This window comes from Schistocerca nitens, chromosome 7, assembly GCF_023898315.1.
Source record: "Schistocerca nitens isolate TAMUIC-IGC-003100 chromosome 7, iqSchNite1.1, whole genome shotgun sequence".
Lineage (NCBI taxonomy): Eukaryota > Metazoa > Arthropoda > Insecta > Orthoptera > Acrididae > Schistocerca > Schistocerca nitens.
The window spans coordinates 359773554-359789590 of NC_064620.1; the positions used below are offsets into that span (position 1 = coordinate 359773554).

The following is a 16037-nucleotide window of genomic DNA, read 5'->3' on the forward strand; positions in this document are numbered from 1 at the left end:
ATTATTCGCATCTGATTTATGACCCTTCTTGAAAATGGGAACGACCTGCGCTTTCTTCCAGTCGCTAGGTACTTTACGTTCTTCCAGAGATCTACGATAAATTGCTGATAGAAAGGGGGCAAGTTCTTTAGCATAATCACTGTAGAATCTTACGGGTATCTCGTCTGGTCCGGATGCTTTTCCGCTACTAAGTGATAGCAGTTGTTTTTCAATTCCGATATCGTTTATTTCAATATTTTCCATTTTGGCGTCCGTGCGACGGCTGAAGTCAGGGACCGTGTTACGATTTTCCGCAGTGAAACAGTTTCGGAACACTGAATTCAGTATTTCTGCCTTTCTTCGGTCGTCCTCTGTTTCGGTGCCATCGTGGTCAACGAGTGACTGAATAGGGGATTTAGATCCGCTTACCGATTTTACATATGACCAAAACTTTTTAGGGTTCTTGTTTAGATTGTTTGCCAATGTTTTATGTTCGAATTCGTTGAATGCTTCTCTCATTGCTCTCTTTACGCTCTTTTTCGCTTCGTTCAGCTTTTCCTTATCAGCTATGATTCGACTACTCTTAAACCTATGATGAAGCTTTCTTTGTTTCCGTAGTACCTTTCGTACATGATTGTTATACCACGGTGGATCTTTCCCCTCGCTTTGGACCTTAGTCGGTACGAACTTATCTAAGGCGTACTGGACGATGTTTCTGAATTTTTTCCATTTTTGTTCCACATCCTCTTCCTCAGAAATGAACGTTTGATGGTGGTCACTCAGATATTCTGCGATTTGTGCCCTATCACTCTTGTTAAGCAAATATATTTTCCTTCCTTTCTTGGCATTTCTTATTACACTTGTAGTCATTGATGCAACCACTGACTTATGATCACTGATACCCTCTTCTACATTCACGGAGTCGAAAAGTTCCGGTCTATTTGTTGCTATGAGGTCTAAAACGTTAGCTTCACGAGTTGGTTCTCTAACTATCTGCTCGAAGTAATTCTCGGACAAGGCAGTCAGGATAATGTCACAAGAGTCTCTGTCCCTGGCTCCAGTTCTGATTGTGTGACTATCCCATTCTATACCTGGTAGATTGAAGTCTCCCCCTATTACAATAGTATGATCACGAAACTTCTTCACGACGTTCTGCAGGTTCTCTCTGAGGCGCTCAACTACTACGGTTGCTGATGCAGGTGGTCTATAGAAGCATCCGACTATCATATCTGACCCACCTTTGATACTTAACTTAACCCAGATTATTTCACATTCGCATTCGCTAATAACTTCACTGGATATTATTGAATTCTTTACTGCTATAAATACTCCTCCACCATTGGCGTTTATCCTATCCTTGCGGTATATATTCCATTCTGTGTCTAGGATTTCGTTACTGTTCACTTCCGGTTTTAACCAACTTTCCGTTCCTAATACTATATGCGCACTGTTTCCTTCAATAAGCGATACTAATTCAGGAACCTTGCCCTGGATACTCCTGCAGTTTACCAATATTACGTTAACTTTTCCTGTTTTTGGTCTCTGAGGACGGACGTTCTTTATCAACGATGCTGATGTTCTCTCTGGTAAGCCGTCAGGTATTTTATCGTTTCGCCCAAGGGGGGGTCCCTCTAACCTAAAAAACCCCCGTGTGCACGCCACACGTACTCTGCTACCCTAGTAGCTGCTTCCGGTGTGTAGTGCACGCCTGACCTGTCTAGGGGGGCCCTACAGTTCTCCACCCAATAACGGAGGTCGATGAATTTGCAACCATTATAGTCGCAGAGTCGTCTGAGCCTCTGGTGTAGACTCTCCACACGGCTCCAAACCAGAGGACCGCGATCGACTCTGGGCACTATGCTGCAGATATTAAGCTCAGCTTGCACTCCGAGTGCGATGCTGGTTGTCTTCACCAAATCAGCCAGCCGCCGGAAGGAACCAAGGATGGCCTCAGAACCCAAGCGGCAGGCGTCATTCGTTCCGACATGTGCTACTATCTGCAGCCGGTCACACCCAGTGCGTTCAATAGCTGCCGGAAGGGCCTCCTCCACATTACGGACGAGACCCCCCGGCAAGCACACCGAGTGCACACTGGCATTCTTCCCCGACCTACCCGCTATTTTCCTGAGGGGCTCCATAACCCGCCTAACGTTGGAGCTCCCTATAACTAATAGGCCCGCCCTCTGTGACTGTCGGGACCTTGCCGGAGAATCGGCCACTGGCCCAACAGGCGAGGCATCCTGTGGTGGCTCGGAAACGATGTCATCACCACTAGGAAGCACCCCGTACCTGTTGGAAAGGGGTAAGGCAGCTGCCACGCGGCCAGATCCCACCTTCGCCTTTCGGCCAGGCACGCGCGAGCCCACCACTGTCCGCCATTCACCCTGGAGTGATGGCTGACCGGTAAGATGCTCACTGCCGGAAGACGCAGCGACATCAGGGGTTCCATGTGATTCCAAGGCCACCGAAGTAGGCATAGGTCTCACCACAGTTGCCCCAACGCCACTACGAGCCGACGCCTGCGCCTCGAGCTCGATGAGCCTAACAGACAAAGCCTCCACCTGCCCCCGAAGAGTGGCCAATTCTCCTTGCGTCCGCTCACAACAACCACAGTCCCTACACATGACTATGTTTACCCTACTCTATACGGTGACAAATTCCCAAGATAATCTTCTGATGAGCTACTCTGATAATCAAGAAACACTCACTGAAATACGAGACGCGAAAACTACGCTAGGTTTTCCCAGAAAAACTATTTAAAAGCTAAGCGCAGCAAATAAGTACAAAATAAATTTCTCTCCTAACGATCAAGAACTGTTAGTTTCTATGCAGAGCAGATAAACACTAATAGAATCCCTTCCTTAGTGGAAGGTCGTAAACAAAATGCAAAATAAACGCTTTATACAAACAGTACTCGCTGCTGCTGGTGCTCTCGCTCTGGCTGTCACAAGACAACTGCTGATTCAAGTGACTAGTGGCTAACGGCCGCGAAACAAACAAAAGACGGTTTTAGGGCGCTTTCTGTTCTAAACGATCAAGAAAACACTAAGAAATCTAACACGAAAACTACGTAAAGTTTTATCAAGAACTGTTAGTTACTATGCAGAGCAGATAAACACTAATAGAATCCCTTCCTTAGTGGAAGGTCGTAAACAAAATGCAAAATAAACGCTTTATACAAACAGTACTCGCTGCTGCTGGTGCTCTCGCTCTGGCTGTCACAAGACAACTGCTGATTCAAGTGACTAGTGGCTAACGGCCGCGAAACAAACAAAAGACGGTTTTAGGGCGCTTTCTGTTCTAAACGATCAAGAAAACACTAAGAAATCTAACACGAAAACTACGTAAAGTTTTATCAAGAACTGTTAGTTACTATGCAGAGCAGATAAACACTAATAGAATCCCTTCCTTAGTGGAAGGTCGTAAACAAAATGCAAAATAAACGCTTTATACAAACAGTACTCGCTGCTGCTGGTCCTCTCGCTCTGGCTGTCACAAGACAACTCCAGTGGGTTATCTCCGATTTATTGCTCAAGGAATTTTCGGCTGAGGAATTTAGAGAAATTTCAGACAACTTCATCTTACCTGTCAGCCCTTATCACTTTAGTCTCCCAGACTGTAGCTGATAAATTGAATCAGCATCTAAAATTGTGATGGCGTAAGCTGTTGCCAGCACCCTGGTCAGCAAAGATGTAGTAAGGAGAAAGATAGTAGACGCTGGATCAAGCGCGCCTATCAGGAGAGAAGCCAAAGACAGACTCGCAAGCAATACGCTGCTAACGCCATCTTAACCACAAGTATTTAGATCAGCGCCGCGCACTGGACGGCTCAGTCAGTCTCAGTCTCTGTCAGTAGCACAGTTGCTCAGTCACTAGCTCAGTCACTGTCGCACCAACTCGCACACGAGTTAGACGTCTGTCATTCACCGTGTAGCGGGACTTGTGCTTCACCAGCAGTGAGGCTAACGTGGATTATTACGGAAGAGCTTGTACCACAACACATGGACCCTCTTAAAATAAGTAGCTTCCAGTTAATGTAAGAAAAGAACCCTGTTAAAACACGTGCGCAGTTGTGTTGTAGAAAAGGGATACTGGCCACAAACGACATCCTTTCCCTTGGTCCCTATGGTACAAGACTCAACAGTGGCGACGAGGACACAACAAAGAGGAGAAAGCCTAGCGTTCTATGGGAAACACCGCATCTGGACTGAGAATCACTCACCATTAGGGTGTCGCCAAAAACGCACAATTCGGATGGAACTGGGGGAGATTCTGCAGGGTGGCATAACTGGACCTCAGGAGAGTCATTGGTCATTTCCTGTAGTCCTTATGAAGAAGATGGATGGCATATGACATTCCTACCTCGACCGTCATCGATTGGCCAAAATCGTGTCGAAAGGATCAATGAGCTATTCAACTGTGGACATGAAGATGGGCAACTGGCAAATTATGTTGATGAGGGTTAGTAGGAAGCAAATTCTTTCATAGCTCCTGATAGGATGTGTGACTTCAGGGTTAAGTCGTTGGGACTACATTCAGACACCATCGAATGCATGACGGGCAATCTGCTTCCACACATTAAATGGACAGCACGTCTTTGCTATTTGAATGACATTGTAGTTTTTTGAAGACATTTAATTAACACAGAAGCCACCTGAAAACCTTGTCGAAGTGTGTTCATACTGCAGGTCTCTGACCAATTCCGAAAAAGTGCCTCTTCCTTCCCCAAGGAATAAAAAAACTTCAGGCAACTAGTTCGTGGGCATCGTGTCTTTCCCAGTACAATGAAAATATTAAAAGTCAGAGATTTGGCAACTCCTTCACACATTTCTGATTTGAGAAGTTTTGTCGGAATGAGCTTGTACTTGGAAATTCATAAACGAATTATTAATCAAAGCACGTCTCTCACAAGAACTACTATGAGGAGTGTGGTGTCACCGCCAGACACCACACTTGCTAGGTGGTAGCCTTAAAATCGGCCGCGGTCCGCTAGTATATGTCGGACCCGCCTGTCGCCACTGTCAGTGATTGCAGACCGAGCGCCACCACACGGCAGGTCTAGAGACACGTACTAGCACTCGCTCCAGTTGTACAGCCGACTTTGCTAGCGAAGCTACACTGACCAATACGCTCTCATTTGCCGAGACGATAGTTAGCTTAGCCTTCAGCTACGTCCTTTGCTTCGACCTAGCAAGGCGCCATTACCAGTTTATATTCAGTGTAATAATGTCTAAACAAGAGCGATGTTCTCCAATTGTGGATTAAAGTTAAGTATTCCAAGAACTACATTCTTTTCTTTATAGGATAATTAGTTTACCTTGTTCCAGACCTCACGCCAATCTGCGTGAGCTTAACGCGTGCCTTTCGGCTACCTCCGAGTGGCTTGGCTGTCTTGCTACGCCACTACAAGGAGACGCGAAACCTCCATGGAACAAGACACAGGAAAGATCTATCCTCGTTCTTAAGAGAGTGCAAAAATCTTCTCGAGACATAGCATAAAATAACGAGAATCTCGTGAAAGGACTGTACGCCGACACTAGCAGCTACATGATAAGTGCAGTTCCAGTGCAAGTTCATGAAGGGGCTTTAGATGTAATAGTCATGCTTCCAAAGTATTCTACATATCCAAGGTGAATCACTCTACGACCAAGAAAGAAATCCTTGCAGTTTCTTAGGGCTTCAACAAATTCCCGTTTTACATTTATTTAGCAAATCATTCATATTTTATTCCACTTTTCACTATGGATCTGTCAGGCCAACTAACGAGAAAGTCACTGAGGCTTCAGCTGGACTTTGTGTAGAATGTATACAAAATCTGGCGGAAAAACGAGGACGATGATTGTCTTTCAAGAAATCTTTTGGTGAATCGCAGCAATGCTAACAGAATTCCAGTCATCGCTGCATTAACTGATATTGATGTTGATCAGGGGAAAGTTTCAGCATAACTGGAAACCATAAGAGTCTTGAGACTTAGGAACTAACCAAAGGAAAATTCCTGTAAATACAAGTAACACTGTATTTGCAAAACTACATTCATGCTTATAAATTAAGGATAACTGAAGAATGTGGTGCCACATAAAACTGGCGCTAATAGCACAGTCAGATAGAGAACACACACGCCACAGATCTGTAAGTCCACGGTATTGGTGATAAGTTGACACAACCGTCCCGAAACACATGTGCTACAAAACGCCACTGTTTACTGCGCACATACCCCGACATCAATATGGGATATGATCACCATGCACACGTGCACAGGCCGCACAACGGGTTGGCATACTCTGGATCAGGTGGTCGAGCAGCTGCTGGGGTATAGCCTCCCATTCTTGCACTAGTGCCTGTCGGAGCTCCTGAAGTGTCCTAGGGGTTTGAAGACGTGCACCGATACGTTGACCGAGAGTATCCCAGACGTGCTCAATGGATTTTTTGTCTGGAGTACAGACTGATATCTTCTGTTTCAAGGTACTCCTGCACGATGGAAGCTCGGTGAGGCTGTGTGTTATCATCCATCAGGAGGAAGATGGGACCCACGGCATCCCCGAAAAGGCGGACATACAGGTGCAAAATGACGTCCCGATATACCTGACCTTTTACAGTTCCTCTGTCAAAGACATGCAGGGCTGTACGTGCACCAGTCATAATCCCACCCCAACCCATCAAACCACGATCTCCACACAGGTCCCTTTCAAGAATTTTAAGGGGTTGATATTTGGTTTGTGGTTCACACCAGACGAAAACCCGACGAGAATCACTAATAAAACTACACCTGGACTCGTCCATGAACATAACCTGGGACCACTGTTCCAATGACCACGTATTGTGTTCTTGACATCAGGCTTTGCAGGCTCTCCTGTGACCAGGAGTCAGTGAAATGCACCTTGCACGTCTATAGGCGAGTAAATCATGTCTGTTCAGTCTTCTGTAGGCTGTGTGTCTGGAGACAACTTTTCCAGTGGTTGCTGTAAGGTCCCAAGCAAGGCAACCTGCAGTACTTCGTGGCCGTCTGCGGGTACTGATGGTGAGATATTGGTCTTCTTGTGGTGTTGTACACTGTGGACGTCCCGTACTGTAGCGTCTGGACATGTTTCCTGTCTGCTGAAATCGTTGGCATAATCTTGAGATCACACTTTGTGAGCCGGCCTAAATGGCCGTGCGGTTCTAGGCGCTTCAGTTTGGAACCACGTGACCGCTACGGTCACAGGTTCGAATCCTGCCTCGGGCATGGATGTGTGTGATGTCCTTAGGTTAGTTAGGTTTAAGTAGTTCTAAGTTCTAGTGGACTGATGACCACAGATGTTAAGTCCCATAGTGCTCAGAGCCATTTGACCCATTTGAACACATTGTGGCACACAGAGGGCCTGTGCTACGACCTGCTGTGTTTGACCAGCCTCCAGTCGCCCTAGTATTCTATTCCTCACTGCGTCATCAACATGTGTTCTTTGAGCTATTTTCAGCACACAACACCATTAGCACATCTGAAAACGTCTGCACACTTACTCGCTCCACCGTACTCTGACATCCACCAACATACCTCTGCGTATGTGGACTGCTGCCAGCGACGACCGCAGGTCAAATGCACCGCATGGTCATACCCCGTGGTGATTTAAACCCGCAAACCGTCCACCAGAGCGTTGTTTCACCATGTATCAGCATTATACTTGACTTATGAGCATGAGTGTATATTCTGATGGGGAAAATATGATTTCTCATCATCCTAGCTCATTTATTGCCTGCTTTCTTGATGTTTTTCCATAACACAACAACATCTGATCACCGGACGTTCGTGAAGGCTCAAGACAGTATAAAATGAAAATTTCACTTTCTACAGTAGTTCTGTAACGTTCCGTTACACACTATGTGAGCTACTGTAAAGAATGCCAGTTATGAAAGCACATCCTGCAGTTACCTCCTGAACATCTGGTACTACCAGTTCCAGCTGCAGCAGTGTCATCCAAACGATTTGGGAAGAACCTCTTTGGCACATTGCCGAGGTCTACAATCGGGCCTCGATGGATTTCTACACTGAGTACCTCATCATCTATGCTGTTACCAAAGCTGTGCGACTGCCAAAGCTCCAGAAATTGCAAAGTTCCTTGTAGAAGATATCATTTTGAAGCAAGGCGCACCACAAGGAATTCGCTGTAATAGTGGAACGTTTTGCAATTGTATATTATCAGGGGATATTTTGAGTTCACCCACAGGTTGATAATGACCTACCACTCACAGACGAATGGCCTTGCAGAATGCTTTTATGAAATGTTGGTCAATATTCTCTCAATGTGTGACAGTAATACATAGAAAACTAATGATACAATACTGTCTGTCGTAGCACCTTCATATAAGACAGTGAAGAAAGACACTACAGGCTTCACAGCATTCTTTGTGTCCGCCTCCATAGATGCGTAGTAAGCACCGTAAGCTGTCATGCGTCGTGCCTAGGTTCGATTCCCAGGCAGGTCCGCGATTTTCTCCGCACGGGGACATAGTGATGAGTTGTCTTCTTCAACATGTCATCCTCATCGACATGCGGGTTGCCCAAGGGGTATCAGCTGAAAAGATTTGCACCAGGAGAACGGTCTACCCACTGGTAGCCACTAGCCACACGCACGTTCAATTATACCATTCTTTCTACTCCACTGTCACGACGCAGGCATGGATACACACGCTCCGTTTGAACTGGGCGAAGCTTAGGATGGCTGCATGAAACATGCCATCATCAAGGGCAATGAAGCAAGACATCTGGATAGTGTCTACCATATACTGCGGACAACCAGAGTAACGGCCGAGAACGCTGTAACGCAAAAGCCTGATCAGTGACATATAATCTAGGAAATATGGCATAGATTTTTATGACTCTGCGGAAAGTGGGACTATGGAAAATATGTACATAGCCCTAGATTTGTCGCTTGTCAGATGTCACTTATGAAGCTGAGGATTTTGATCTTTCATCAAGAAGTGAAAAGTACAAAGAGGTCATCCATGTCCGCTGTATGAAGATATACAGCAGTCCTGAGGCGAGACCCATCAAGGGGTCTTATCGTTCGAGGAAACTAGAGATCCTCTCAGGAATGGAATATACTCGATGATTACAATGTGCAACAATGAAAATCTAAATCGAATGAAAAGCGCCATTACCTATCAATTCTAAAGTGCTGATTGCGAATATCACAAAGACAATTTAAAATTACATCTACTTTTTATTTTACACTGTTTTATTACAGTGAGGTGATTATACAGGTATTTTTATGTTAAGTTTAAAATCATATATTATAATGGTTTGTCAAAGTCATATTAACTAGCAACAATGGATTATATTATTATCCCTGGTCTCACTTGTGTGCAATAGTTTGGATGTAAATATTTTATACCAATTGTAGTGATCTCTTTGCCTCCCTCCTCTTCAACTTCAGTGACCTTATTAATGCATGCAATAATTTTGCACATTTGTTTCCAGATTAACAAACAGTTATTGATTGCTATTGAAGTGAACAAAAATGCCACGAGTTTGTGTTAACAGGGCTGACACATTTTGCTATGTGTGTGGAGAAGTGACATTTGCTTCCCAAAGCAGCAAATAACTCCATTGATTAAAAAAGCTTACAGTTGTTATTTTGGGTGCAATATAGGTGATCAGGATAAACCCTGGGCTTCACATGTGATCTGCAACACTTGTGCTAGCAACCTCAGGAACTGGATACATAGAAAAGGACGTTCACTGCCCTTTGCAGTGCTCATGATCTGGCGTGAGCCAACTAACCACGTCAGTGACAGTTACTTCTATATGGTTCCTCCTATCAAGAAGGGAATATATAAGAAGAAGAAGAAGAAGCGGACAGTAATCTATCCCAACATTCCATCTGCCATTCGTCCAGTTCTACGTGGGGAAGGATTGACAATACCTGAACCACCGACAGAGTACTAGATTACTTCTGATGGGGATTCTGAATGTCCTGAACCATGTACATCAAAAGATCCAGAGCTTCTTCTAAATATATCAACTGATGATCCACAAAAATTGTCTTAAAATGAGTTAAGTGATCACATTAGAGATTTGGAGCTCTCTAAAACTAATGCTGAGATTTTAGCATCAGTATTGCAGCAGTACAATTTTCTAGAAAGCAGTGTAAATGTTTCATTCTACCGCACAAAAGAGCAACAACTACATCTTTTTTTTTAAATATACAAGATAGTCTTGTGGTATGTGTAGACTTAAATGGTCTAATGAAGGCTTTCAGAATTAATTACAACGCTGATGAGTGGAGACTCTTTATTGATTCGTCAAAGTTGATCTTAAAAGCAGTTCTTCCTTCTATTCCAGAAGGGCATGGAGTGCATATGGAAGAGTCTTACCAAAACATAAAAATTTTACTAGACGCCATCAAGTATAATGACTCTCAATGGCAGATTTGTAGTGACTTGAAATTGGTCGCACTGCTATTAGGTATGCAGTTAGGGTATACTAAATATTGCTTTCTCTGTGAATGAGATAGCCGAGCTCGTGCATCTCATTACAGTAAACATGAATGGCCGACCAGAAAATTTCTTCAATCAGATATAAAGAACATTAAGAATGAACTTCTAGTAGACCCTAGAAAGACTCTGCTCCCGCCCTTGCACCTCAAGTTGAGTCTCATGAAAAACTTTGTTAAGGGATAACAAAGTTGGTGACGTGTTTAAGTACTTAAGGGAAAAATTCCCTTACTTAAGTGATGCCAAAGTAAAGAAGGGCATCTTTTTAGGCCCACAGATTCAAGAGCTTTTTGGAGACCATATTTTTGATAGAATCATACAAGGTGATGAGAGTCATGCATGGGGATGTTGTAATACAATCTGTTTATAGTTCTTAGGGAACAAACGAGCAATAAATTACAAGGAGATTGAAGATAACATGTTTTTGATTGCAACATGCCATTGAAAATACAGTTGTTACATAGTCATCTTGACTTCTTCCCCAGAGATTGTGGTGGAGTAGTTGATGAACACGGAGAGTGATTTCATCAAGAAAGCGCCACATTTGAGAAGAGGTATGCCGGAATGTGGAGCCATACTATTTTATCAGATTACTGCTGGACTGTAATAAGGGATGTTCCCGAGTATGTGTATAAACGTCAAGCCAAGCGAAAACGGTCGTCTTCTGAATTTATCTCTGAACAGAATATGTACTTGTATATACTGTACATATGGACATTTAACATTTGTAATCATTTATATACATTTGTGACAAGTTAATTTATATATTTTCTTTTGTGCTTTACATAATTCTGGTACAAAGTAGACTTACAAAGTATTATCATTCATGTAATATTATCCTCATTTTTTCTTAATATTTTATTTCTGTACTTCCAGAATGGCACTGAAATTTGTCAATGAATAACACATAACATAATAATAGTAATTATTCACTTAAAATTTGTTATGCTGAATCTTGGAACATGAATGCATATTTAGTTAGAGAATTATTTATAAAAAAATGTAGATCACATTTTTTACGAAACTAGTGCTAAATATTTATGAAGATGATGATTTTGTACCTTTTATTCTTAAATAAACATAACTAACTGAAAATCGTGCAATTTACACACTTTCATTTCAAATTTGTTGTTCAGTGTTATCATAATGAAGAGGTTGCGACAACGAATCCGCAAGCACGCGCCAGCGCTGCCACGAAGAGGGCCTCCGACAAGATTCACATCCAGAGTGCTGTGGCAGGCTTCTGAAATAGATAGTGGGTGTGTTGCTCAAAGCGAGAGAGAGCAATGCGGTCAGCTGTAGCGTTTACTGTTTGGTGTAGCGGTTCGCGTCGGTGACCCTCGTGCTTCACGTCACCAGTTCAAACGCAACCGTCAGCTATTACTTGCTGTTTCATAGTTATAATTTCTGGAAAGTTCTAGAAATTTGTAATCGTTGAAATCTTTTTACACTTTTTAATATGGGATGTTTATATAAACAGCGGCATGCTGCGTCCATAGTTTCACTTCTCTTTCATAGTACGTTGCTGTTCGGTAATAAACGTTCTTCGAGTGCTAGGCGTTGTACTTACCTGACTTCATGATTTGGAGTTGATTGTGGATTACGACGAGATCTCGCCATAGACATCCGTCTTTACACCTCCTCTGTTAACAGTGTTGGTTTCAAACATTTAGTAATGTTACGTCTTAGATGCTTCTCAGTCTAATTTTTTCCAACCACATAGTCAAAAATTTAAGTGTAACGACTGGTAATATGTTCATGACATGTATATTTTTTCGTTAGGTTTTCCTACATTCAACAGTTTTTATTCACTTCACAGGAGACAGACATTCTACCTTCAGTTACTTATGTCTTCCATTTGGGTTCATCTGAATCTGTGAAAGCCCAACATAGAAACCTATACACTGATTAAGGGAAGTAACCAGAAAACTGACTCGTTCGACGTCATTCTAAATGAATCTAATAGATGACCTGTTACATGAGAAATTAAATAAATGACTAACGATAAATGTAGAATAGTAAATCAACAGCGCCTGGACAATAGTGTAGGATAAACAATATGTGCCATCATAATTCAGTTCGTATAGTTACTGCGTGCGTTCACTCACCGTGGCAACTTGGAACATCTGGAAGCAGGCACACGCACCGATGGCTAGGCTCTGCGCGAGCAACATGGCTCCTAGGCTCTTCTCTAACAAGTCTGCATTCCTGTTAAATCACACAGCAGAGGAGATTTACTATCAGAAGTCCGTCAAGGAGGGTAATAAAATTGGGCAATACTAAGCGACATCCTCTTTAGGAAAAGCCGATATCCAACTGTCCAAAGTGAAGTGCTTTCATAACTCGTAATTGTTTATAATTCCTTTCACATTCTTCAAAATACACGGACGATTTTGAAAATTATCAGCATCAGCAGGCGTGCATGTAGTTGATCGAAATTTACATCATAGTTTAGCTCCACGTAAAAACACGAATGATGTTTCACTTTGAGAAATCAGCGTAGGATGAAAATCTTACGTCCTGCAATCAGAGCTTCTCAATGATGTGGCCTTGTTACTGGAGGGATCTCTCTGCATGTAGTTTGTTTACGGATCCCCTAAGTAACAGTGGACACTATAATACCCCAAAGTGCAGCTTATTATTCGACAAAGGGAACTGTGGAACTGGCTGCAGTGAGATCTGACTTGGACACAGTAATATGTACAACCGCGTTGTAATTCAAGGCGGTTCGCTTTCTTGCCTGGAGGGTAAGCATGGCAAGTGGTAGTTGGAAATGGCTTCAGATGTTAGCCTCGAAAGCTTACTGCTAACGTTTTTAAATTTATTGACCGCTAGAATAGCTAACCAATGACAGTGCTGACGGAGAAAGTGACGGGATGTGCAATCAAACTGTTAATGTTGATTTAGTCGGTGGAATACAAATTATGGCAGCAGGGTTAAAGGAGTGGTAACCAGGTGTATACCCTAAAGAAGGAAAGCAAAGTATAGGTCTGTGTTCTGTCTCTGATTGGCCAATCAGAGCCAAGCGATCGCAGTGTCTCCACTGGCAATGACGTCAATGGATGGAGTTGTGGGGTGCGGGATCAGCATGTCGCACTCCCAGCGATTGTTGGCATTCTTGAACTTCACACTCTATTTCTCACACATGTAGCTCCTCAGTTGACATCACGAGACTGGGTGCACCCGTTCTAGTCCTCACACCTAGGAAAAATCGCTGATAGTACCAGAACATGGGTCCTCCATATGGCAACCAAACATTGAGAATATAGATGGACTACCCCAAACAAGGAGAAGTTACAGGAGGTAATTCATTTATGTGATGGTAAATATGTTATTATGCAGTAAACCGAGAAATATCGTGAAGAATACAACGAAACCTGCCCGGGTAGTTACGCGTGTTAAACTGCTGGCCCCAGATCACATGAATCTGACAGATTACCGATGAATATTGGTGCGCCGCCCAGCTTGGATAAGGTTTTTAGGCAGTTTACTACATCCCCATAGGTGAAAAAAGGGCTGGTGCCCGAGTTCCACCTCAGTTACACCATTCACAAACATTTAGAGAAACTTTCGCTTACCCTCACGTGGAAAAAACTATGTGAAGATAGTTCAAGAGCATTTGGCCATCCCCTAAATTAACCATGCCAAATCTGTTCATAAACATGCTGACACTGTGCTGATGCAATGCAAAGGCAGAAGAAAAAGAATGCTATATGGATTACAAAGAAGTTTAAATTTTGCGAAAACATGACAAATTTTGTGGGACACAACTGAACATCACGACTAGCAAATAAACACAACAAATACTGTTCTCTCTGTGGGATTTCGTTTTAAAAGAATCCAAAATAAGCATGCTGTCATGGTGTGGGAATGCAACAACATAAATAGTACGGCCAGAAACTAACCGGGCCTAGTTCAAGCATCCCCCCATAGGCAGTGTTGCTGGATATTCAAAAATCCAAACGGAAAGGGTGTGACATTAAAAAATGCAAGAAAATGACGATGTGACATTTAAAGAACTGCAAGGTTGCTGTGGCATGAAATTTAATAATACAAAGTTATTGATGGTGTAAAATTTAAAAATTTCAATACCCACAAAAATGCAAATTGTATTTTTATAAACTCTACCCTTCCCTCGCCTCTCCAGACAATCTTAGCATTATATTTTAGCAGTCATTAAAATGAAATAGACAGTCACAGCCTAGAACTTTATCAGGCAATAAAATAAAACAGTCAGTCACAGTGTAGCTGCCAAATTATATAAGCTTCAAGTGAATTGCCTAAAAATGGCAATACCACTGTACTTCCAAAAGACTTAAATGTTTTTCCTGTATTGTATTAAATACTTATCATGTTCAGCAAATAATTCCAGTATTACAGTACTTCCAAAAATTCTGTTATCTTCATCTGCATTGTGTTAATTGGTGTCTTTCAGCACATCACCTCCATAATTCATATGTCAACTAAAACTGTGTTTGGGTCAAATATTGCACTGCCTCATTATTAAATTTTATTTATCAAGTGTGCACACAATCCACTTTATCATAATCAGTAAATTTTTGTTCACTACAACAAATGTTAATGTCAAACAATGTCGCAGTAAATTTTCTCTCTGTCTCTACGTCTCTGTCTACCTATCTACCTATTGTCTGCAATCGTTACTTTAATGATGGATCAACATGATATTTCAGAGTGAATGGGTGGTAAAAACAAAAACAAAGTACTCTAAAGTATCGTGTTACATTTCCTTATAATAAATCACATTTTCATACAATGTGGAAACATAAGGATTTAATACATATTCTAATTAACATTAATCACTTTTTAGAATATCATGTATTCCAAAAGCAACTTTCTGTCCTGAATGTGCAAAGCTGTCCTTCTTGAGTGACTGTTATTTTCACTTCCACTTCTGCAGAAAGATTTAGATCATAATCAAAACCAATGAGATTGTAAGAGAAAACTAAAGATTCTTGTGAATTAAATGAAGAGCCACAACAGCATTCTTTTGGAGAGTAACATCATTATCTCTTACAGCTCCACTGTGTGATACCTTATAAACAGAAGCTGACATGAAACTTCCTGGCAGATTAAAACTGTGTGCCGGGCCGAGACTCGAACTCGGGACCTTTGCCTTTCGCGGGCAAGTAGTCTACCAACTGAGCTACCCAAGCACGACTCACGCCCAGTCCTCACAGCTTTACTTCCGCCAGTACCTCGCCTCCTACCTTCCAAACTTTACAGAAGCTCTCCTGCGAACCTTGCAGAACTAGCACTCCTAAAAGAAAGGATATTGCGCAGACATGGCTGAGTCACAGCCTGGGAGATGTTTCCAGAATGAGATTTTCACTATGCAGCGGAGTGCTAGTTCTGCATGGTTCGCAGGAGAGCTTCTGTAAAGTCTGGAAGGTAGGAGGCGAGGCACTGGCGGAATTAAAGCTGTGAGGGCGGACCGTGATCGTGCTTGGGTAGCTCAGTTGGTCTGACTTGTGCCGCGACCAGCGAGTGCTGGCTACTGAAGCAGCGCATGTTGGTGTTACTCCTGCGGCGATTGCCGGAGTCTATCTCCCCTGATGATGTATTGCGCCC

General features: G+C 42.8%; 1 protein-coding gene across 1 annotated transcript in view; it reads right to left on the reverse strand.

The window, feature by feature from the left end:
- LOC126195627 (odorant receptor Or2-like) overlaps positions 1-16037 on the reverse strand; it is a 60559-nt gene that overhangs the window by 18112 nt on the left and 26410 nt on the right. The window contains exon 3 of the mRNA XM_049934253.1: positions 12557-12656. Coding sequence (XP_049790210.1) covers positions 12557-12656 — 100 coding nt within the window. The remainder of the gene's footprint in view (positions 1-12556; positions 12657-16037) is intronic.